Source organism: Tiliqua scincoides, chromosome 1 (assembly GCF_035046505.1).
Source record: "Tiliqua scincoides isolate rTilSci1 chromosome 1, rTilSci1.hap2, whole genome shotgun sequence".
Lineage (NCBI taxonomy): Eukaryota > Metazoa > Chordata > Lepidosauria > Squamata > Scincidae > Tiliqua > Tiliqua scincoides.
The window spans coordinates 94,534,461-94,559,945 of record NC_089821.1 but is presented as its reverse complement, the minus strand read 5'-3'; the positions used below and the strand labels follow the sequence as shown (position 1 = coordinate 94,559,945).

Genomic DNA, 25,485 nt, shown 5'->3' with positions numbered 1-25,485 from the left:
AGCAGCCCCTGCAGGCAGAGCATAGCCTTCCTGCATGCAATAAATTATTAATTAAATTAATTAACTGCAATTAATTATATGTAATATAGTTTTAAATTTAGTAATAAGTAATATAGTGTTTAAATTAACCACATGAAATCAATATACGAGTGTTTCTAGCTTTTCATTTTGTCATGCCCTACATTTTTCTCAGATGTCCTACATTTTGGGGTGCTCTGTCCTCTTTTGCAGTTATGACATCTGGTCACCCTGCGAACCACACGGGCTGCACCGAGATCCTTGGAGGAAGGACGAGCTCTAAACGTTTCACAGTAAAATAATGAGAAACAAGAGATTTCACACTGAGCCCCCTGACACACATTCACATGAGGCTTGAGGTCACCTCACTCGTTAGCCTGGGAAGGCAGCTCATCTGAGAGAAGGAAAACTCTGATTCCAAACCTCCACTGCCTTGTGGCTACATCCAGTTATGGAAAAGGCTTCAGGAGTCAACCTCGAGGCGCAATCCGGAGCCGGAGTCCCTGAGGTAGTTCATGGCCGAACACAGTCACGTTCTGGCAACTCCTGCGACGCTGCTGGAACCAACCGTATTGGCCTCTGCCTTTCCATTGGACCATTTCAGTGACGTGGAGAGGGGGGATTTGCTGCATGGGTAACAGCCTATCCTCCATACCTACTTTACCCAGGCTTCGCGCACTGGAGAGGACCACCATTCAGAGCGTGACACCATGGTCTTCCGAGACTGAACGATGCCAACAATCCAACAATCTTGAGGTCACCTCCACAAGTCAAGGGAGGCCATCAACCCAAACCACATGGTGAAGTAGATGTAGGCTACCTCTGAATTCCAGGTGCAAGAGAGTGGCACCAGGATGCAGGTATCCTGTGGTCTGGAGTGCTCCCTGAGGCATCTGGTGGGCCACTGTGGGATACAGGGGGCTGGACCATATGGGCTTTTGGCTGATGCAGCCAATGTTCAGCTGACAAGGGAGTGGCACCAGGATGCAGGTCTCCTGTGGTCTGGTGTGCTCCCTGAGACGTCTGGTGGGCCACAGGGGGCTGGACCAGATGGGCCCTGGGCTTGATGCAGCAGGGCTCTTCCCATGCTCTTAGCAAGCGACTGCCACTGAGATGCACGGCACGAACTTCTTGGGATGGCGCGGTCCTGGCCTGACCCGTGGGCGCGCAGACGGAGAGTCCGCTTCTGGGCTCCGGGCGCCTTGTCCCCTAGAGGGCGCGTGGCGGCCGGCCGGGCTGGGCAGCGCCGCGCAGGCTCCCATAAAAGGGCAAGAGGCGGAGCGCTCGCTCGGAGCCTCGGATTGGAAGGCGGCGGGGCGTATAAATGCCGGCAGGGAGGAGGGAGACAAAGCAGTGTGCGGGAAGCGGACCGAGGAGCGTGCGCGGGCAGCCTGAGCACGGAGCGGCTGAGCGTCTGCGAGGAAGCCTTGCCCGGCAAGGGATCGCCTGGTTTCGCTGCGAGCTCGAGGACTCCGCGCACCTCAATGAAGGAGAGAAGAGCCAGCCAGAAGCTGTCCAGCAAGTCGAGCATGGATCCCAACCAGAACGTCAAGTGCAAGATCGTGGTGGTGGGGGACACCCAGTGCGGCAAGACCGCCCTGCTCCACGTCTTCGCCAAGGACTGCTTCCCGGAGGTACGGAGGGCTCCCTCGCCAAGAAGCGCCGTCCGCGGGGCGACTGGGGGGTGGTGGTCTCAGTAGAAGCCTTCCCCGTTCAGGGCGATCTGTTCCAAGCAGTTCAGGAGCTTACCAGGGGAAGAGCGTCGGAGGCACTGCAAAGCGCCCGCGGATCCCTTCAGTGCCCTTTGCGCGAGGCGTGATCGTGGGGAATCTGGATCAGGACTGGAAAGAGAAATCAGGGTTCTTCTCAAGTCCCAGTTGAACCCTCACGTGTGACAAGCCCCCCTCAGCTCTGTCCAGATCGGTCCTGAGTTTCTGGCTTGTCCTGCAAAACCACAACTCTTTTGGCACAGCAAGGTTGGGTTTTGTGGAGGATGATGATGATGGTATTTTTGCACAGTCAAATATTTTGGCTGGTTTGTTTTATCCAGATATTATTATTATTATTGAAACCCCCTATTTATTTCAGGGAGGTTTCTGGGACTTATAGTTCCAGATCTCCCAAAGATTCTGCTTGCACTCAAGGCTAACCTGTCTGATTGGAATTTCTCCCCGCACTGAGCCTTGAGGCAGTTCTTCTCCCATCAGTTGGGTCCCTGCTGGGAAGGCACTTGTGAAAAGGTCACAACAGTGCCTTTTGGCATGGAAGCCACACGTGTGAACCTTGTCAGTATGGGGTAGAAAGTGGAGGCTTTTAAGTGGACGGTCTTAAGTGTATACCTGGGCGGCCAATGTAAAATTTTGTCTTTGAATTTTCAAGATGTGGGGAATGTAAATGCTACTTCCACCATCCCTCAAGAAGTGGTTCAACTTCTGAATGGGTAGCAAATGGTTTGGATATTGGGAATGGTGAAGGGGAAATGTAGCCCGTATTAACTCCTTCCCCATTGTTGATTGAATGTACAAGAAAGATGTTGTTATGAGTGATGCAGTCCTAATATTCCTGTGCTTCTCTCCTTTGCTGTCCAGAACTATGTCCCTACTGTGTTTGAGAATTACACAGCCAGTTTTGAAATTGACACACAAAGGATAGAACTCAGCCTCTGGGATACTTCTGGTAAGAGACTTGTAGCGTGTAACAGGAATGCCTGCTCTGTTTTCATACCATTCTGGTGACTAATATATCTTTGCATAATTATAAGCCATTACTAAGATCTCTGCTGTTAACACCCTGTGGAGTAAGTAACTATTTGCCTCTTATGAACTTCCCCATAGAAGACAATGACTCTTTAAAAACTGTATCTTATTACTTCGATATGGTGATTGTCTTCATCAGAGTTACCTGACTCCTGATCCCCCCTTCTCTCTCTCCCCCCCTCCCCGGGGCCAGGTTATTGGGATAATTAGCTGAACAGATGGGAGAGGGTTATTATGGCTATCATGAACCTTTCATTTTAATATTTGTCACTAGTGCTGCGAAACCAGCATGTATTCTCCTTGTGCTAATGCATGATTATACAGAAACAGGAAGATTAGGGACTACACAAATGTCTGAGCATGTTAGGAAGCCTGCTTTCTTTGGTTTTTTCACCATTATGTAAGGGATCCTTGTGTGCTCCCAAGTACCCCAAATTCAAAATTCATCATCGGAGGACCTTAACTGGAAGGAGTGAGATTGAGTGAGCCAATGTGTCAAGAGATGCATGTGCGCATAGTCACTGGAAGGATTTGTCTGTAAAGCCAGCAGGGGGTAGAAAAGCTTTCTGAACAGATGGTAACAAGCAGATAAGGATGAGGAAGTAAAGAAAGCAGGAGTTTGGTGGTGGCTGTGATAAGCAAATTAACCTTCACACAGTTGTAAGTGCAACTCGAAGATTGTAGGGAGCTCATTTACCTCTATCCTCTTCTTTGGGATACCATAATGGAAACCAGTCTTGTATGTTGGTTTCCCCACCTGCTTCTACACTACCATTCTGTTCTGCTTCCTTCTGAAATGGATTGCCTGCCCTGTTGTTGGGACATCCCCTCTTACATCCCCTGTAGGAGGCTGCTATGATCAGAGGTTCAGATCTTAGTCATTGTGTTCTGGAGTAGTGCTTTGACCTCTGGCATAGCAATAAGATGGAAGGAGAAACCTTCCAGAAAGGCACAGCTTGGGAGAGGGAGAGAGAAACCAAAAAGGCACAGCTTGGGGGAGAGAGAGAGAGAGAGAGAGAGAGAGAGAGAGAGAGAGAGAGAGGCAAATCCTCTTTAAAAGCAGCGAGAACTGACTTTTGTAACTGTAGGGATAACAGTGATTCAGAGACAAAGGTCAGCTCCTTAATAAAGTTGGGACTATCTATCAGTAAGTGCTCTGCAGTTAATGTAGTTCATGTGCTCCATTACAAAGAATGAAAAATCAAAAAGGGAGCTTTAAGCTGTTGAATCTGTTGTGTATATCTTGAGAATATTTTTGGTATGGCCATCGGGGGCCTGATTTGAAATAGCTCTGGGAGTCATCTCCAGGCTGCCACTTCTGGGTTGTAGTATCTAGACATGAACCTAAGGGGTAATAAGCAGCTGAGCAGAAACAGGATATCAGTGAGAGATGGTAGGATGGTATGAATATCGTGAGAGAAAGAGCTACCCAGAGAATACTTCGAAGTCCTCCTGAAGTATCTTGGAGGCATAAAGAATTCCACGTCCCTCCCTGTGCTGCTTGGGTATATATGGAGAAGTGTTACTGAATTAGTTTTTGCTTCTGCTGAGAGGTGCTTCCAGAGGTGAGGGCTTGAAAGTTCTGTGCTTCTCTAGTCTCTCTTCTCAGTAGTAATGGCAGGCTAAAGAGAACAGTGTAGAAGAATGCAGGAGTGCTCTTCACCAGAAAGAAAGAAATAAAGGAATGTGCAGGGTGGTGAGGGCAACCAACCAGGGAATGTTAGGGCTGGCTCTCATCACTTAAAGACTGAGAAAGAATGCAGCGGGGTGGGGGCACTGACCACCCAGAGTGGTCATGAGGCATCCGAGGACAGAGCTAGCGAAGATGCTCCTGCCTTATAAGCACAACCCAAAGTGCAGTTGCATCCTTTCTGGCTTGGCAATCATTTGAGGGATTGGGCAGGTACCAAAGCGCAAACTCTCTTTGCGGCCCAGCGGGCAGTCCGTTGGGGAAGGGAGGTTGAAGCCAGTGAAAAGCAGAAGTGGCCAGACTCCGCTTGTCTTGTAAATCTGGCAGCCCTTGTATAGCTCTTTTGAAGAAACCACAATTAAGTCCTTTCTGCCTTAGCAGCCTTCAGAACGCATTACTGCTGCTGGCATCCTTGGAATGTGTGCTTCCAGATGTGGATGACAGCTGTGAGGCTGGTCGTTCTGGTTCTTTTTACTCATCCACCCCCCACAGAGGAATGCTTGTTGCCTTTTTTCAGTCTTGGGGTGTTAAAATTGAAATCTCTGCCTCCCCTCCACCCCCACTCCATTCCTGAAGTAACTGTACCGTATGAAAAAGAGGGGGCCCAGGCCATGAATCTGTAACACCTGAAACTTTATTTTAAGAGCATAAACTTTCATGCACTGTAGTTAGCCTTGATGAAGTGGACATTTGTCTAGCAAAGCTTATGTTCTTCGTGTTGGTCTTTCAAGTGCTACATAGAATGTTGTAATAAATAGCTGCAGGTTAACACAGCTCTCAGTCTGGAATTAACAAAGTACACTTTAGAAAATGTTTTAAAGCTTCAGTTGCCTGAATTTGTGCACTGAAACTGGTGTTCTCATTTCATAACAGTCCTAAAAATGATATTGGAACATGCTCTACCATCATGGTCTGGGTCATTATGCAAGCCTGGGCATAATGACCCAGGAAGTGGGTTCCATTGATTTTGGTGGAATTTCTTCCGAGTAAACACATTTGGGATTAGGCTGTAGTTGGCACCTGCAACTCATTCCTGTGGGTTTTAGAAGTTGGCTACTGGGAATGACTCACAGTCGACTATATTTGTTGTATTGCCTTCATACCCTGTCTTCCTTCCATCATGGAACTCAAGGTGGTGTATGTAGGGTTATCAGGGGTTCTCCCATCTAGAGAGAATTGTGCTATATTGTGTGTTGTCACACTTGGTATGCTCCAAACATAGTCAGAAGTGTCCTTCAGTGAAATTGATTGAAGCATAACCTACATTTCAAACGGGGGGGGGGGGTGAAAAGTGACCTTTTAGGAGACTAGTTGAATATATTGATATTTTAAAACACTACTTAATTGGTGATTTTGCATGTTGCTGCTTTTTGAAAATGTGGATTTTTGTCCAGCTGCTGGTCATCTGGTTCTTAGATCTTTTGATATCCTCCATGCTAGTATGGTTCTAGCTAAAAATGAGCTATGAGTACCTCTGGGAGTTGACAGTGAAACAGTCACTGCTGTGTAATCTCCACGTATCAAAATGTTGAATCTGGCATGGTTGGTTCTCAGAACTTTTAAAGAGTGAGTTAGAGTCAAGCTTTTGGGCCTGTCCTCAATGCACAAACATGGAGATTTGCCATTTAGGCAAATAGTGCCAGCATAGGTCACAGTGGCAACTAATGAGGGGGCAGTAAAGATCAGTGGTTTTAATAGGCATATGGTATTGGTCCTTGCCTTGCTTTCAACTGTAATTGGATCCAACAATACTGGAAAAGCAAGTCGGGGCAAAATCACTCATACTTTATTTTCCATTACTGAAAGTGCCTAAACTTGCATTATTTTCATTTTTATTATCTGGGAGTCTATGATCTTGCACTGGCCAGATATAGTTGGCAGCACTACTGCTGTGTTGAAAATGTAGAAGTCAATAAGATGATTGAAACACAAGAATATTGTGTTTCTTTGTTATGCTATGAATATTGTTATGATTTGAATTAATACACTTTTGTGTAACCTGTGGTCATCATTATCCAAACTCCTCTGCTGTATACTATCCAAAACCACACTAAGAAATAATAGGCTGCATTTAATGAAGCCTCTTGAGATGGACACAGTATATTTGAGGATGCTAGTTGGCTGTGATCATAGTATTCCTAAGATATTTCAGTAAGACTCTAAAAAAGATTAAATGTTAATGCTGGAGACCAGTAAACAAGTATGTCTCCTTTTAAATCCTCCTACATCTTCTATGAAGATTTCTGAAAGTCTAGTCTTCAGTTCACTGAAGTTTATCTCTTTGAAGTGGAGGTGTGATAATTCTCCTGCTGAGTACAATGGCAAAAGACCCACAGATGAATAAACAGAGGTCGCAGCCTTTTTATGACATGCTGTGTGGCCAGCCTTGGTTTGATTACTTCTCATATGTTTGTAATCTAGAGTTGTTAAGTCTATAGTAGTCCTACTGAAAATGCTGACATCATTCCAGGACTACCCAGCAAAAATAGATTGGCATCTCTGAAGCTGCAGGTGACAACATGCTGAATGGTTGAGAACTGTGGTGGCCTTGCTACAAATTAAGGAATGGGATTGTGCCACTCTGCTGCCCCCAGTGTTTCAGTGTGGTTTTACCTCTAGTCTGCTGAATTTGGGAGCAAGACACAGTGGAGCTTGGGAGAGACAGATAGGAATAGTGCAATCAGGTTTGTGTAAAGAGCTAAGTTTGGAGGAACCTCATGGTCCTGTTCCGCTAGACCACAAACTCCTACTGTTTCTGCCCTTAGATTGACCACCTATGATTTTCAACAAGAGAACTACTAGAACTTAATGATTCTTAATATTTGCATAGCCCTTTCAAGTGTTCAAAGCACCTGACGTACAATATTTGTCATACAGTCATTCTTACCTTGCAGGGTTGTTGTAGTATTATGTCCATATTTCAGGTGAGGGAGGGTATGCTGAGGCTTGCCTTTGGTCACCTACTGAATTCATGTTAGATTCAAACCAGCTACTTTCTGATTGATAGTTCAATCTCTTAGGGAAATTCACTACACCAGCTCTCAGTACAATACATTTATATGCAAGCTATTCTACTGTTTGGGTCAACTGTCCCAGAGAAGGAGTTTTAATGATATGTCTTGGATCAGGACAGACTTAGCAACACTGAGTAGAGTATGTGGCTGGTTTGTTTGTGTGCTTGCTTGTTTTAATATAGATATTTTATTTATTTTCCAAAGAAGTAAGTTGCCAAATTAGCTGCTCTGTTGCCACTCCCCCCCCTTTTGTATTAGGAAGCTCTAATCCAACTTGCAGCAGATTATTATAAAATTCTATAGGAATATTGTGTGGCATACTGTAGCAATGTATGAGCTCATTGATGGTTTGAGAGTAATATTTCATTTGGTGCTTCAAGGCAGCTTCAAGTTCTATCTCAGGGAAGCCATTGTCCATTTACCTGTTTCAGGCTTCTGTTGTGTATCCTATCAAAGCTGAAACCCTTGTTTTTATCTTCTCATTAAAATTTGTGTGTGAATGCATTCAAGTATAATAGTTGCATACAATAGTTGCACACATCTATATAGCAACAGAGACCATCTGTGAACTTAACTATATCCTAGCTGTAGTAAATTTAAGAATACTAAGGAAGGCTAAAAATTTGACTGTGGGCTTGAGCTGACTGATCTCAACAGGAGCTAACATAATTCTGGTGGTGTGTTTTAGCATGTAATTAAAACCCAAAGGACTTTATCTCTTCAAAACAAATCAGCTTTGCTTTAAATCTGATGTCACTGTATTTTTCATTCTATGTAGAATAGATCATAGATCAGAGAAATGGTTTTGTCCCCTGAGGCATTCTGTCGAAGTTTGAGAATTCTGGTATACTGTAAAACGTACAAATGGGATGATTACTATGGGAGAACCCATCAGAAGTTGGATTTCATAAACCCCATTAGCCTCCTCTCTTGCAGTGTTCAGCAGTGGGTCATTCAACTCCATGGATACAACTTGTTTTGGAAAGCTGAGAAATACAGCTGAGAAATACAGTTTTAAAGTCTGAGAAAATAGGATTTTCAGACTTTAAGACTGTCATTGGTCAGTCACTAGATGAAGAAGCCTGTCTTCTTTAACAAATATTCACTTCTGGGAAGGACAGAGAAAAATTCACAGCACAATCCTATACATGCTTACTCAGAAGTAAGCCCCACTGTGTTCAGTAGAGCTCACTTCCAAGTACTGCATAGGATTGCGGCCTCAGATTTATGAAGATCTGAATAAAAGCCATTTTTAATACCTACTCAGAAATCCTGCGACTCTTTCAATTTCTTGAAAAATCATTAAAATAATTGGATTCTACTAAAATCAATAAAATAGTTGCTTTAGAAGCTTAACTGGAGTTGTGTTTTCATTTAACTGGGGCAGTCTTGGAGATGAACATGTGGTTATTGGTCATATTGAGTAATTGGTAATGGGTTTGATGAGACAGACTTTTAATCTAGGTCACTGGCCCAGGTATTTCACCTAAAATACTAACGATGACCGCAAGTGATTACTGTTAGTTAGTACAGTAATGTAAGTGTACAAGTTTGTAACAAATAGAAGTGGAGCCATTTCATTCTGTTGATGAATAATGCATGCTTATTGTGTATCGGCCTCCGTAGAAAAGTCAAAACTTATATGGGGTGTGTGCACACGCCCGTGTGTGTGTGCAAAATGCTTTGTGTTCGGATTTCCCTGTATGGGTGGAAGTATTGGCATGCTCCCTTATCTGCAGGGGTTCCGTTCCAGAACCTCCCACAGATACCTGAAATTGAATATGGGTGAACGCCTGTTCCTGTGGTCCAGGAGCTGTTCCCTCCCCACCCTCCAGAGGTGAGGGGAGTCTGATCTCAACAAGGGCCATCTGTTCCTGGCCTCTGCCAGGCTCAGACTGAGCTGTATAGCTCAAAACACATGACTTCCAGTTTCAGGGATAAACAAAGTGATGCTTTTAATGCCTTATAAGGCATTGGGAGGCCCAGGGGAACTTCCCTGGGCCTCCCAATGCCTTGGAAGGCGTTAAAAATGTCACTTCCGGTTTCTCTGTGAAACCGGAAGTTGTATTATTTGAGCTACACAGTTCAGTCTGAGCCTGGCAGAGGCTGAGGACAGACATCCTCAGCCCTTGCTGAGTTCAGACTCACCTCTAGAGGCGAGCAGAGCTCCCCTTGCCTCTGGAGGGGGCATGCAAAGGGTGCGTATGCTGGGGGGGGGGCAGATCCAATCCATGGATAACTGAATTCATGGATATGGGATTTGTGGATATGGGGGCTCCCTTGTATGCCAAATGTATTACAGTTAAAATTATCCCCTATACTGTGTCAGGGTGTTGGGTACCTTTGCTTAAAGTCCTATTTATTTCAGTACAGTGGTTTCCAGCTTCAGAAACTGTGCTGGCAGAGGCCCAGTTACACACACACACACACACACACACACACACACTTACTTTTTGGCAGTGTAATGATTTACTGATCTCCCAAAGTCTCTTGGGAATATAATAGTTTTGAGGAAGATGCAAACAGCAGCTGGTGATTCCTAGCCCCCCTTGCTGAACTACAGTTCCCAGGGTTTCTGGGGAGTGCGAGAAATGATGGTTAAACCAGCTGAAAACTTCAATAATATACATACTTACTTGAGAATGTGTTTCACTGTATTCAGTGGGATTTGCTTTCAAGTAAGCATGCCTAGGATTGCATTGTAAATCTGTAGTGTGTATGCATGCTCAGAGATAACTTCAGAGAGCATCTGTTTGCAATAGAATCACTCAATGGATAAGGCCTGTGTACCTAAACTTAACCCATTCCTTTTTAGATCATGAGTCAGCACCAGATTTTGAGTCTTGTATTATTACAACATTAAGAAAGCATAGTGACTGTCCTTTACAGTAGAATGCTTTGACATACACTATAACTGCTCTGGTGGGGGAGAATTGTTTATTTTGAAACTTTTATTGAGGTTTTTTGACAACTCCAGTGCAAGGCAAGTTTTGTTCAACACTTTGCCTATGGGATTATTAAGCATGTTCTTTAAGTGTTCAGCTGGTTTCAGTTCCTACATTGTGAGCAAGATCCTAGGCATGCCTTCTCAGACGTAAGTCCCATTGTGTTCAGTGGGGCTGACTCTGAGGAAAATGTATGGGTTGCAGCCTGAAATCAATCAAATGAAATATGTCTGACGTAAGCTTACAGTGGAATACAGTGCTCTTTTAGTTCCAAATAAAAGCGATGTATCGGCATTTAAAGCATATTTGCAATCCTTGTGAAGCTGATGACATGTTTTGTTTTGTTTTTTTAAAAAATCTGGATCTGAAGGTTTGTTGGAGTCACAGTGATTCTATCAATCTGTGCATTTTCTTCTGCTCAGGCACGGTTTCAAATTTTAAACTTGCTTGGGGAAAGAGATTGAACAGAATGCTATTGAGTGGCATTCAAAAGGGTCTGTTTAGACTTGATACACATTCCCAAGATTCCTCAGACTCTGAAGATTTTGTTTGGGGAAGGAGATTGAATTCAATAGGGCATTTCTTCATTCCAATCTTGCAGCTTTATTCCTATTGGGGCAGTGATAAAGGATTCCACTATTGCTGCTGAAAGAAACCAGAAAGCCTGTTTCTTGTGAAGCATGCTATTTTGATGTCCTCTAAGATGGACTTTACGCCTGGCATTGATTCCTTCAATGCGTTAACAGAGAAGAATGCCAGCTCGTCATGTTTAGATCCTAACTTAAAGGGAAACTGTATATACGTGTTTAAGCATGTAGCATTATAATAACAGGAAACTTCTCCATAACTTGGTTCAGTAAATACAATCACAGATCTGACTCTCTGCTATAGGAGCACAGTATACATGTGTATGTACATATATGGTATGTTAGGTTGTTTGAAGAGTGGTGACTGAGCACTTAGGTATGTGTTTAAGGAATTATTTTTTTCTGGGCGAGGCCTTTCACTCTTCTGTTGAGCAAGCAATGTCTCTCTCCAAATTTTAATGATCCTTAAATGAAGAGCTAATCTTGTCCATACCTGTCTCAGACTTCTGATGAGAAAGGAAGGTGGCACTTATGCCTCGAATGAAATGATAGTTGTGGGTTGGAATTCCAGTAGGATATATTCCTACCTGATGCGACTGTATGTCAGTGTAATACTGAAGAACATAAAATGATATATCAGATCCACTGTGGAGCAGCAGATGGAGCATTGGAATTGGATGTGGGAAACATGATTTAAAATCCAGGCTCACCATAAACTAATCTGGTGGACTTGGATCATTTCCCAACACAAGCCAAGGAAGAAGCCATCAGTTTTAATCCCATTATTCCTTGGAAAGGTTATGGCACTTCCAACTTGTGTACATGTTGTCCAAAATGTCATGAGGATGCCTGTCTTAGTACATTTGAAACCAGGATTTTCCTTCCAAATGTACTCTCTCATCCACAAATCCAAAGGCTAATGGCATCTTACAGAACTGACAATGGTGGGTTTATACCATCTCCCTCCTCCCCCCATTTTTAAGCAGGACTAATGACATCAGATATTGTACTAGGAAAAAGGAAATCTCCACTTCCTGCACAGGCTCAAATAGCCTGTTGCTTTTTAATTCTTGTGCTGAGAGATGAACATTCCACTGTCTCATGCACTGTGGCAGCCTTCCTGAAAACATTTCTGAAGTTAAAACCCAGGCAAGTGACCAAACGCTGCAGAGAACTTGGAGGAAAACCTCAAACTGAGCCAACTACATTCTGTTCACGTGTTCCTTCAAAAACGACATTCCTCAGATTCTTTCCTTGTGGTCTTTAGCTGTCGAGCTTGACTGCTTTTGAGACAAGTTCCTTTTGCTGTTTACCTTACTACACCCTGAAGCAGCAGGGGCTGTTTGGCAAGGCGGGTGCTCAGCACGGAAGGTTCCTGATCCTGTTAAAGCACAACCTTTATACACCGTTGCCTCTCATTTGTCTGATTCTGGATCTTTTAAATAACCCCAAGCTATCTAACCCAAGGGGTGAATCTCTAACGTGCTCTCTACTCTGCATCCCGATGCAGACATGTTGAGCAGTACAAATATCTGTGCCCTGTTCCTTCTGATCCTTGACTGGGAGAACCACTTAAATATTTTTAAGCCCTAGTTTGCCTCAGGATATGCCCTGATTCAACAAGCTGCTTAGTCTCCTTGGAGCCAGCCAAAGCCAGTGACACTGGAGGCAATGCTGAAGAGAGAAATTCCCTATAATGACAATTTGAGATTCCAGCTATTCACTGGGTGCTGCAAATATTTCTTTAATTGACATAGTAAACATCATGCTAATGAAATAATAATTGGACTGGGGTATATTAACAATTGTATATATGTATTCAGTGTTGGCCCTTTTATGACGTCAGATAGTAGTTAGAAACCTATATGATTATGGCCCAATCCTAAAGCAACTGGATGGCAGTGGAACATGTGTTCCACTGGCGCTGACTTCTGTAAAACAGTCATCTTCAGCCATAGAAGGCATTCTGGCAGCATACAAACTTAAATGCTGCTGGAGAACCAGCAGGAAGACCAGAGCCTTCCCATGCACTCTGAAGCAGCCAGAAGAAGCCTCCAATAAAACCGAGGTAGCAGGAGAGGGTGGGACAGAGTGGAGGAGGGCAGAGTGAAGGAGGATGGAATAGGACAGTAATAGTGTCCGGCAAAGTTGAATTTAGCCCTCCAGAGATGTATTAAGACCTATCAAGGCTTTGTCAAGGCTCCTGTGTTTGTAGTCCCAGGAAGGCAGCAGAAAAAGAAGCCTCTAGTGGGCCACCATATAAGGAGGTGGACTGCGTTTGGCTTATTGAGTCACAAGCTGCACAAGCCTGTTCTATACACCTGCGGCACTTCAAGAACAATCCAGAGCTGGGATTGGAAGTGTGCCTGTGGATCAGTCATACTGGAGGAATGTTGTCTTGCAGCTGCAACAAGGAAGTGCTTGGGCTGGGGAAAGGATCTTGGTAGGCTTGATGGGCCTGCCACATGCTCATAACGTCTCTCTTGACAGGGTTTGCTAATTCTCTGGCTGTATACAGCCTAATTCTTTGGCTCTGCAAATGCAACTTGCTAGCATGTGTGCATGTTTTAGAGAAGTGACCTGGCTTGCGGTTTAAAAGTCATTTTGTGAAGTGACATTGTGCAGAAAACACATCTGTCTTAACTTGGAAGGAGCCTCACAATTCAGTGACCAATCAGGTTCTAAAAGGTGAACTGAGGTCACTAACAGAACATTTGGTTCAACAGCAGCTGTTGCAAAGGCAAAAGATGGTCATCTTTTATACGACTGTGAGATTGTAAGACTGTGTAGTGCTTCCCAATGAAAGCATAGAGAGAAGTTTTGTTTTTTTAATGAGGTCAATTTTGGTTTAATATTAGGAGACTTCAGAAGCATTAAGCCTAAATCTCTAGTGGCAAACTGGCCAAATTTCTGTAGTGATTGAAGGGGGCTCAAAAAATGACTTTAGTGACAGAACTTCCGAGGCAGCAACTCACCACCCCATGACAGCTGCTGCTCTGCAGATTGTCTATGGAATGCAACAGTGTGGGAGGGCCTATATGGGTGTTGCTACACTTGGAACTGTCCAAAAGTTAAAGGAACTATCCTAGTGGACAGGACCTTGAAGGGAGGGGATGTGGAAGAGAAACCACAGGGAGATTTAGGATTGGCAGACACCACAGCTGAAATTCTTGTAGGGCATCATTTGATTCGATTATGCAGTTTTTCTTCTGTAACCCTAACAGATTTCACTTCTTTTAACAGGGTCTCCTTACTACGATAATGTCCGCCCACTTTCCTATCCAGATTCGGATGCTGTCTTAATTTGTTTTGACATTAGCCGTCCAGAAACACTTGACAGCGTATTAAAAAAGGTAAGTGTTTCAAAAGTAACTATGATTTCCACATGGAACTATGAAATGTCACTGCTTCTATCTGTATATACGTATGATCTTAAAACATTAAAAACCGGGCTGTCTGCAAAACAATGGAGAGTTTACATATAGAGCAGTGAGTTTGGGATTAAAAGCAAAAAACAAAACTCATCCATTTGTCTCCCATGTTTCAACTACATTGGTTCAAGAAAGTGAGGCTTATGGCACAAGTCTATGCATGTCTACTTAGTACTAAGTCCCCTTTATTTTAATGGGACTTATTCCTAGAATAGGGAGGGAAGTATATGATTGTAACCTTAGGGCCCAATCCTATCCAACTTTCCAGCACCAGTGTAGCTGCAATGCAGCCCTGAGGTAAGGGAACAAATGTTCCCATATCTTCAGGAGACCTCTGTGACTGCCTTCCCACCACAGGATGCAGCTCACGCCCCATTGACACAGCTGCACCACACTGGAAAATTGGATAGGATTGGGACCTTAGCCTACAATCCTATACACAGTTTCCTAGGAGTTAGCCCCATTAACTGTAATGGGATTTTCTTCTGAGTAGACATGCACAGGATTGTGCTGTAATTGTGTTAAGCATTGTGATGTCATTTGGAATTAAGATTACAATTTCAAATCTTAAGAGTCTGTTGTGCTGAGGGTGATCTAAGTTCTAAGACCTTGGGGAGGAATCAGCATCTCAGTGGCAGAGCACATGCTCTGCTCCACATGAAGAAGATCTCCGGTTCAGTTAGTTTGATCTCTCTTGCCTGTGATCTTAGGCAGTTGCTGCCAGCCAAACTAAACAATATCAGGCTTGATGGGTCAAAGGTCTGAGTTAGCATAAGTTAGCATTTGTATATTTGGTTATGTGTTTGATCAAGATGGCCCTGGGAAAATTCCATGTTTAATAGCTTGCTGACTCAGCAGTTTTCAGTACAGCTCTGCAAGCTTGTTAGCTTCCCTTTGTGGTGAAGTAAGAGCCAGTGGCCACATAATCAATGATGTGCAACCATAACAGGAAAGGACTTCTTAAGTCCACATCACCTTTTAAAAGCATTTTGTTTTTAGGTGTTCTACATTATGGAGTTCAGCTGCCTTCAATTTTAAGGGCCCTGCAGAAGTGATGCTTACTTACAGCTGCAGAAGTGATGCTTACTTACAGCTGCAGTCTTTTACTTGTCTAATCAAAGTCCATTGTGTTCAATGGATCTTACTTCCAGGGAAGTTTGTATAGGTTTGCAGCCCAAGTTTCCTTACAGGAGGCCTTACTGCATGTAGATGAAACCTTGAGGTCATGGATGCTGCAGTCTGAATTTTCATTGCTATCAGGAACTTTTCCTGTGGCCACCACATATGCACCCTTTATTTCCCTAGAGCCACAGACACTGCTGTGTATGTGTTCAGTAGGATCCAAGGTCTTGAACTCAAGAGTTCATAAGAGTCCTCCCTGCTGCTACCTTATAAGCAAGTTTGGGGTAAGGAAATAGATGTTAGAGGAGACTTGAAGGAATACCTATGGCTCCTTTTTGGGTCAATTCAGATACTAGTAGTCGGGGTTCCTGTCCAGTTCAAAGTGTATCCTGAGAAGCCATGTCCAGTATTTGAAACATCCTATATCAAATTCCTCTATTTTACTTCTGTGCAGTCTTACTCCCCTACAAAAGAAATCACTAAGTAAAGGCCAAATCCTATCCAATTTTCCAGTGCTGGTGCAGTTGTGCCAGGGGTGTGTGTCCTGCATCATGGTGGAGGGGCAGTAACTGGGACCTTCTTAAAATATGGGAACGTGTGTTCCCTTACCATGGGGCTGCATTGTGGGTACACCGGAGCTGGAAAGCTGGATAGGATTGGGCCCTAAGCTACCTAATAATTCCCTTTCTATCTTTACTTCCTGCCTCCTAGTTCAATGAACATTACTCATGCCCTGATCATCACTATTACTGCAAATGTCACCAGCACTTAGCAATCTGGTTCTTCTGCTATGACCTATAGAGGATGGCCCAGTAGAGCAGGGAAAAGGTGACACCATTTCAGATTCAGTTTCACTTGCAGAACAGCTTTGGCAGATCTTTCCATGTCTGCATACTTCACAAGCATGTTGTGGTGGTGATGCTGACAGGTTATAGTCACAAACACTTAAAACAATATAAAAATTTAAAAAAGTACAAGAGCAGATTAAAATTAAAACAGCTATAACAACATAAAGCAACAACAGTAGTTAAGGAATTTCCTCCTTCCTCAAAAACCAAGTGAAACAAATAGGTCTTTAAGCCCTGCTGGAAGTCATGCAACAAGGGGGGCTTTCCTCATGTCTTCTGGTAATTGATTCCAGAGACCTGGTGCCACAACAGAGAAGGCCCTGCACCTTGCCAGTATCTCCTGGCCTCAGATGGTAGAGGAGGCAGGTGTCATCCTAAGAATGACACTCTCTGGTGATCTTCGGGGGTGTGCAGGATTATATCATAGGGGACATGGAGGATTATGCTTCTATGACCAGTCTTTCTCCTTATAGTTTTCCAAAACATTTTAGTGGCACTTTTAGTCTGATCATGACCCTGTTGTGGGTTCTGATGGAGTTGGTGGCATACACAATAGGTAAAACATCTAGCAAAAGTGAGGAATGACTATGCCTCAGTAGGACTTAAGCATTTAGCAATAGCCTTCTGTTGACGTTATTCCAACCCGTGAAGGAGGAGCAGATGACACGCACTGTTCCTGCTTCAACTTCACCACTGGTTAACAGTACTGTATATGTTGGGTTCTGTGTGGACAGCTATATACATTGTAGGGCTCTTTGCATGATCAGGAGTTCCAGAAAATGAGAATTTTTGACTGAACAAAGCCTCCAACTATTACAGGCCACATACAGACCTTCAGTTGAACAGACTGAAGTTGGAAGCCGTGGGTGGCATGCATGATCTTGTTCCTTCATTTGGTTAAAGAAGGTCTGCTTTGGGGTTGTGTGAACTTTTAATTCCTTTGTTTTCTGGGGGCTAATGGTGGCAAATTTGCACCAGAGTTACACCCAGTTTTTGCACCCCACAGGGAATACTGTAAAAATGCTTCTGACATTGGATATTAGAATTGCTGTTGGTATGCTACTTGGGGAAATATGTCTTTTCATATCCCAACATTGCAGCTGGGCAGAATATATGGTTAGTGTGTGTATTCAAGAGCTAAGCTTTGTATCTGAATTCTTTGTGTAATGTAGAACAGGGGAGTGTGTGTGTGTATCTTAGTGGAAGACAATATTTTATCTAAATATATAGTTGTAGAAGACCTGCTTGGAATTTTGGTATTTGGGAAGCTGTTAAAACTTGCTTCTGTTAACACCCTTGATTATATCTATTGTTCTGCCAGTTGAGTAAATGAGTCACAGGGAGGGAGAGTGTAACTTATGCCATGGCAATCGGCCTATTTGTAGGAAATACCATGTCTTGTGTCTTTATCTCCTTTCCTACCTCGCCTCTGCTACCTGTAATGGTGAAGAAGGCTTAATATTTTGAGGTTTTTGAGCCTATGTGTCAGCAGTATAGAAATGTAAGGCATATTATGACAAGGGAGTGACCCCCTTTCCCTCAAAAGAAGGTTAAAGATACTAAAGGCCAGCTCACACACTTGCCAATCTGAAGATCCTCTCTGTGTGGTGGATGAACCAAAGTGTACAGCCCTTTTCCTTCTTCTTGGATGGTGTTGGTGCCTTTCAAAGCAACACTTAGTCCTCCATCATGCTAGAAGGGTCTCCAGCCATGGGAGTGTATGACCTGGCCCAAGGATTGAGTCAAATTTTCTCCACTGCAGAGAAATGGCAGATTCAGAAATTTAGTGCTGAAAGTGACCCTCTTTCCTGTCTCACTGAACCTGGGAGGAAGCAAGATCACTCTCTGACTTGCCTGTAATTGAGAACACCCCAGCAAAATATAATTCTTAAAATAGTCTCAGTCTTTCTCTTTTTTAAGCCCCTGAAAATTCACTACTGATAGTTCTGTCCCCTGAATATAGCTTTGAAATACTCTGTAAATGTTTAACAGGTTATGAAAACATCAGTGTTTTTTCCACTGCAATGTTGCTATTTTAAATGCTGCAACCCATAACAACGGAGCGTATCTCTCCAAGCATCTCATCTTAATTTTATGGCACTAGTGTACTAACAGCATCATGTTTTTACAGTGGAAAGCTGAAATCCAGGAGTTCTGTCCCAACACCAAAATGCTTCTGGTTGGCTGCAAGTCGGACCTGCGTACAGATGTTAGTACGTTAGTAGAACTGTCCAATCACAGGCAAACACCGGTATCCTATGACCAGGTAAATGTTGTACCATCCTTTGCTTAATGAATGCTTCACACTTTTATATTGATTCATTCATTCTCTTCCTGATTGACACCATAGCAAATGTGTATTGGCTATCTTATGCTGCTTACAGCCATTCCTCTCTGCCACTGGCTTGTTAAGGTCTGGACTTTTTATGTTGGATCCTATAAACTGCTGATTCAGCATAACCAGTCACAGATTCGGTCATTTGATTAGGGCAAGCAAATTTGGCTGCTGTGAAATGTATTTGCTTGATCTGTTCTAATGGTGCTGCATAGACCCAGTTCAGACCCAGTTCAGTGGCAGGTTCCACATGTTGGAGGAATGGTTCATCTTCTCTTCCTGACCTCATGTGGGTTTTTCCTTGTATCTGAGGAGGGGAGAATGGCACAAATGGCAGCACCGATCATGCATTCATGTGATGTACCCTACTCACAAGTGGCATCATCTGTGTGTTGACGTAAAGCAGGGGTGCTCAATAGGTGGATCGCGATCTACCGGTAGATCGCGAGGCAAAATGAGTACATCGCAGAGTGCCGACCCCCCCCTTCAGGTGCCTCTGGGAGGAAACATCGGGAGTAAGGCCCATTGTACTCAATGGGGCTTACTCCCAGGTAAGTGTGGCTAGGATTGCAGCCTCACAGCCTAATCCTAGGCATGTCTACTCAGGAGTAAGTCCTGTTATACTCAGTGGGGCTCAAGGTACACCAACATACATTGTACACATAAATGTTATATGTTATGATGGCGCGAACATTGTAAAAAAAACTCTGGTAGATCTCCGGGCCTTGCTGGGTTTCAAAGTAGCTCTCGAGCCAGAAAAGTGTGAGCACCCCTGACGTAAAGGAAGCACCAACAGCTTGAGACCTCCCTCGTAGACTAGAAAACAATAAGGAATAGAGAGTGCTACATGTAACAGCACCACATAACCTGCAGTTTATACGCTATCCACAGCTGCCAATCTTACGTTTCTCCCCCTCCTCCTCTTTCTCATGTTGTTCACACTGTATAACTAAACTGGGCATGGCTCCATCTGGCTTTACACGTTCACCCTCCCTGCAAGGAGAGAGGAGAGCCTCACCTCCATTGCCTTTGTCATGCTAAGCAAGAAAGCAGAGCACTGCTGTTTTCTTTGAGAAGCCAATGGCTTGTGTGTGTGTGTATACAGCGATGCCTCAAACTGTGAGTGGGAAATTTATGTGAATCTAATTGCAACCTTTCTTCTCCCCATGGAATGGTAAACATTGAAGACTACATGGTATTTTTTTAATTGTAAAGCTCCATAAACATACATCTGTAGAAGAGCAACAGTCAAATTGCCACCTTGCAAGGCAAACCCATGCATGCTTAGAATAAATTTTCCATTGGAAATAGTGAAGCTGAGGCACTGTGCCTTCAGCATTCTGTCACACTTCTGTAATGGAATTGCCTGGTCCGGTGGTGTTAATCCCTCTCTTTTTGCATATGATAAGGTTTAGGATGTTAATATCCAGCACTGCAGTCATATATACCACTGTTGTCCTACTGCCCCCAGTAGTGGGCTTCTAACCATGCAGCACCTGGACTTTCAGGTCTGTTGAATGGCTGCTGCCTTCAGGCCTTGGAGGGCTGGCTTCTGAGGGCGGCAATTCAAGTCGTTCTAGAACAACACACAAAGTGAGGAAATCCCAAAGTGCTTCTCCTTGGTGGTTTTCAGTGTAATGATTATGGGGATCACTTATTGGAGGTTTGATTGACTACTGAATCATCCCGTCATTAGGAGACTAAGGGCACAAGCCTAACCAGGTCTACTCAGAAGTAAGTCCTGTTTTGTTCAATGGGACTTACTCTCAGGAAAGTGTGGTTAGGATTGCAGCCCAAGTTTCTTAACACATGTTAACAGAGTTTTTTCCAAATGTTGCAAAAGCCAGCATGAATGGGGATTACATGCTACCCATTTGTGGCATTTACCAAAGGGTTCACATAGAACCCGCCCACTCTGAGCCCGTTTCCACACTTGCTTATCTTACAGGGCTCCCTTTGCCACTCCTGTTTCACCCTCTACCTGGACATTCTAGGAAGCAGGAGAACTTCTGCATTCCTAGAGTGCCCTGGTGAAGGCAGGGTAGAGCAGCAGAACCCTGTAGGGGAGGTAAGTATAGGAGAGGAAATGCAGGCAAGTGAGTGGGTTGCTTAACTGACTTTTCATGAAGCAACCCACTTGTTTGACTGGCATCTTCCCTGCCACAGAGATGCCAGTTCAACCAGTTTTCTGGAGTTTAAAGTGCCAGAACACACATTTTACTGTTGCAAGTTTGCAGAAAGCTGCAGTCTTACTATGGCGCCTGTGAGGGAACCAGCTCAAAATTTCAACTCTGCTTATCTGAACATCCCGTAACCTACAGTTCCTGGATTCCTTCCAGATCATTTCAATTAGACAGGATGTTCTGCAGTGATAAAGTACGCGAAGCATTTCCTAATGTCAGTGGCAAAACTCTGCTTGCACAACCCAAATCCACAAGCTAAATTCTAGTCAGGCAGCATTTTTTTTCCCCCCCAAAATCTGAGCAAGTCTTAATGCTGCAACGATAGAGCAAATGGTTTTTTTTCCTCTCCAGTTTGTGTCCAGAACCTCCTTGGGAATCCCTTTCATATGCAGTCTGAAAGCCCCTGGTAATTAAAGCAGCAATAAGCGGCTCAGGGGATTACAATTATGAATTCAGGTTGTAAAAAAAGCCAGGATGGTGTACTGATTCGGGAGTTAGACCTGGAAGATCCAGATTCAAGTGCTTGCTCAGCCACGAGGCTTGCTGGGTGACCTTGGGCCAGTCACTATCTCTCAATCTCACTTACCTCACAGGATTGTTGTGAGGACAAAAGGAGGGAAGGCCCATGTACACCACCCTGAGCTCCTTGGAGGAAGGGCAGTATAAAAATGTGAAAAATAGTGTTTCTTCAGGATTAATCCTCCTGATTTTAAAGGGGAAATGGAAGGTTTGATTGAGAAACAGCCTTGCTTTTGACATATGTATGTTGCATACACTAGTTATACAGCCAGTTTCTAAACAGGTTGACCTATTGATTTCAAGGTCAAGCTACCAGTACTGTATGTGTGTGTCTAGTGTGCTTCAGCCTAGTCCAGTATTTGTTAACCGGTACTGGGAAGTATTATCTGAAAGTACTGCCCTAGCCCCATTTAGACCTGCCATTTGAATGACGTCTGAAGTCCTGCAGCTAGCAGAACTCTTTGCATAAGATGCCTTTGTTTTAATAGCTCCGGTTTGTCACTTTAAAAGGACTTGGATTGAGGGTGGATGAGCCAGACTACATTTGACAGACCTCTTTTTTCTGAAGCTGGTTGGGTCTTTTGTGTCAACCACTGTAGGTCAGAATCTGAACACATTAAGTCATTCTCCTTGTGTCAGAGAGGAAAAAATGTCAGTCAGCCCAAGTCAGTTCTAGCTGTTGCATAAACAGTAGTGTTACTTCAATAGTCAATGTAGCATGCTCAGCTTGGCAAGCCGGTTATATTTATCCAGCTGCTCTGCATCCTTGTAAAAATCCTTGACCTACTCACAGGCCAAAATGCCACATGCTTGTTGCATCACATTCCCCAGGGCTGTTTAAAAAGCTGTTTAAAGAGCGCTCTAGGACTGTTTAAAGAGCTGTCATTGGTCATCCCTTCCCTAACTGCCTTTGCCTGAACTGTGTATGGCCAGATCCAAAGGCCCAGGAGCACCACTGCAGGGGTGTGGGTGGCATCATGACTTGCCATCACTTGAGACAATTGATGTGATCTGCTGTGGATAGCCTGATGACATAAACATGGCCACACTTCCTTACCATGAGTGCTGTTGGAGTTCCTACAGACCAGTAGAACGTTAGTTGAAAGGGACAAATTTATATTTGCAGCTATGCTTCTGTTCCTCAGTTCTTCGCTTAGAGAGGTAGACATACAAAGGCTGTTTTTCAGCATCAGTGCAGAAAGAAACAGATGTGAATGATGAATTCTTCCTCTGTTTTTACTTCCTCTGTTTTTAAGGGGGGAATTGGAGCAGCACAGAGAAATGAAGGATGCAGTCCTATAAACCAGTGCTTCCCAAACTCCTACAAGGGAGTTGGGAGCATTGTAAGTGTGTGCAAGGGAGGGGGGAAGGCAGCAACATGATTCCAAGGATCGTGCTGCTGTATTGGGGGGGGGAAGGTTTTTCCAATTTAGCAGATAGAGTGCTGGCCTCTGGGGGGGGGGGAGTCCGGGGAGACCTTCAGACACCTCTGCAGCATGATCCTGGGGATTGTGTTGCTGCCTTCCCCCTCTTCCTGCTCCTTAAAGAGCCAGACCTACTTGCTTCCCAGGCTGGTGGGTTGCGACCCACCAGTTTGGGAACCACTGCTATAAACACTTCCTTGGGATTGAGCCCCACAGACCACAGTGAGACTTGATTTGGTGTAGATATGCCTAGGAGTGTGTTGTAATTCTCTTAAGTGTTGCATTGCTTTCCTATTAGGTTTTCACAAAACCTCATGCATAAAACTAGTACCTAACAGTGATGGCTGGCTTTATGCTCTGTATGGACTTCTGCTCATGTTTTGTTTTTTTTCTTCCTCCTTCCAGGGTGCAAATATGGCTAAGCAGATTGGTGCAGCCACTTATATTGAATGCTCAGCTTTGCAGTCAGAAAACAGCGTAAGAGACATTTTTCACGTTGCTACTTTGGCATGTGTGAACAAAACGAATAAAAACGTTAAGCGAAACAAGTCTCAGAGGGCAACAAAACGAATTTCACACATGCCAGGCAGACCGGAACTTTCTACAGTCACTACAGACCTGCGAAAGGACAAAGCTAAGAGCTGTACGGTGATGTGAAGGATTCTTGTTTCTGAACGGAGGCGGCAAGGACCTTGTTTTGGGTGGGATGGGTGAAGACACCACATGAAGGTCCCCTTGAGAACCGTCTGTTGTTTGGGCAAAAGTCAACGCTTCAAGGCCATGGTTCACCTTCTGTAGGCAAGAAACTGTACTTGGGTGCCGGTATGTCAAGGAAGCAGTGGGAAGAGATGGCTTCTGAAGGGATGTCAATAATGTTACCTAGATGAAATACCAAATACGAAGGAAACTATTTGATTGTATTTCAGAAGCGAAAGGATTGGTAGCATCTGAAGAAATGATGTCCTGGTGGATGCTTATTTTTTAATCTATTTTTGAATACCGATGTTGATTTTGATTTACATGTTAAAATGTTGCTTTAAAAAAAAAATTCAAGGTATTCCTCTTCTCTCTTCATTGTGAAGCTTGCCCTGAATGATACAGTTTGGTTTTTCAAAAGAATATGATTGCTTTTGCTTTTCCTTTCTCCTTTAAAATAGGAAATGTATTCTGGTGTCATCCAGAGGAAAACACTGTGTTAAGAGGCTTTAAAAATATTGCTTTTCTGAAATGATTAGAGAAGGAGAAATTTAAGCAAGCCAGGAATGAAAAGGGCTTTCAGAGACTTTGAATGATCAAAAACCCAGGAAGACTAGAGAGAGGAGCAACGTCTCTGTGAAAAGCAGATGCGCTCTTCCTCTTTATCATTGTGACCACAATAAACATTTGGGGAATGATCTGAAAGCTCAATTTTCATGGCTTCTGTATAAGGACTTTGTATACTGTATGGATGTCAATAGGTTGAATTACAAAGCCTAATGAATGGTGCTGTGAGTTAGTTATAAACGGTCTAAATTAGAAAGGAATGTTAGTCTTTTTTGCCCTCCAGATCGGCTCCTTTGGTATGAAGGAGGCACAAACTTCAGCACTGTGTACGAGATGAAGTGCTGTTCTGCTCTATGACTTTTCTACAATTCTATACTGGGTGTTCTTGTTTTTTTTTTTTTTAATTTTTAAAGCTAGCACATGAGCCAACATACCCCCAAATCTCCATGATGATGATGCATCTCTAGAATGGCTGTGTACAGAGGACTATCTCTTATTACACATTTCTGTTGATTTGTAATGAGCACTCTGAGGAACTGGGGATGGGGGGGAGGGAGGAGGAGCTTGAGGAACAGCGAAGCCTTCAAGGGGTCCCATGTGGAAACTGGATATTGCATTAATCCTTACGGTCCAAGGCAGGCATGTCCAGACAGTGATCATTAAACATTACTTGTGTGACCCAGATTCTGTCAAATTCCTTTTCACTGACTGATGACTTTTGTTACATCCACAAAGCCAATCCTGAAAATAGTTTGCAGATGTTGTTATGCTTTAGAAGACACAGTAGACTCTCTACCTAGAGTGGCTCTATGGCTTGTTGAATTGCAAGCATTTTTCTCCCAATGCTTCATTTTTGAAGTGATTTTTTTTATTTTTCCACACAAACTCCAGATATATTGCCACCATAATACGCTTTTTGATTGATGCATCGGTATGCTTCAGGCAGTATTAAAACTAGCTGGCGAGTGCTTTCTGTATTTAAGTATTGTGCAAAGGAAAATAAGTTAACTGTTTCAGAGAACATCCATCACTTTTTAACAGATGTCAAGTCACTTTGTATGTTTGGTTATTGTTTCTGCAGTATTTATTTTTCTTTTAAATAATAAAAAAAAAGTTTAGTCGTTGGGTAAATCTCTGATTTGTATGTTGTCTGCCATGGCCAGAGACTGTTTTAAAAGCCATTTCTGCCCAACATTGTATATAGGCAACAGGGACCGAATGTGTACACCTGTGGGCCAGGCAAAAACGGGTTAATGACTCTTAAATAGGACTTGTTGCAGCCTCAGCCTATGCATATTTCTTCAGATGTAAGTCCCACTGTGTGAAATGAGGCTTACTCCTTGGTAAGCA

At 43.6% G+C, this 25,485-nt stretch overlaps 1 protein-coding gene across 1 annotated transcript; it reads left to right on the top strand.

Annotated features, from left to right (window-relative positions):
• Nucleotides 1–1,384: 1,384 nt before the first annotated feature.
• Nucleotides 1,385–25,266, top strand: RND3 (Rho family GTPase 3). The gene is made up of 5 exons (XM_066633309.1): nt 1,385–1,652; nt 2,607–2,694; nt 14,254–14,363; nt 18,543–18,677; nt 23,278–25,266. Exons 1-5 carry the CDS (start codon nt 1,503–1,505, stop codon nt 23,527–23,529), a joined length of 735 nt encoding a protein of 244 aa, XP_066489406.1. The 5' UTR covers nt 1,385–1,502; the 3' UTR covers nt 23,530–25,266.
• The last annotated feature ends 219 nt before the right edge of the window (nt 25,267–25,485 follow it).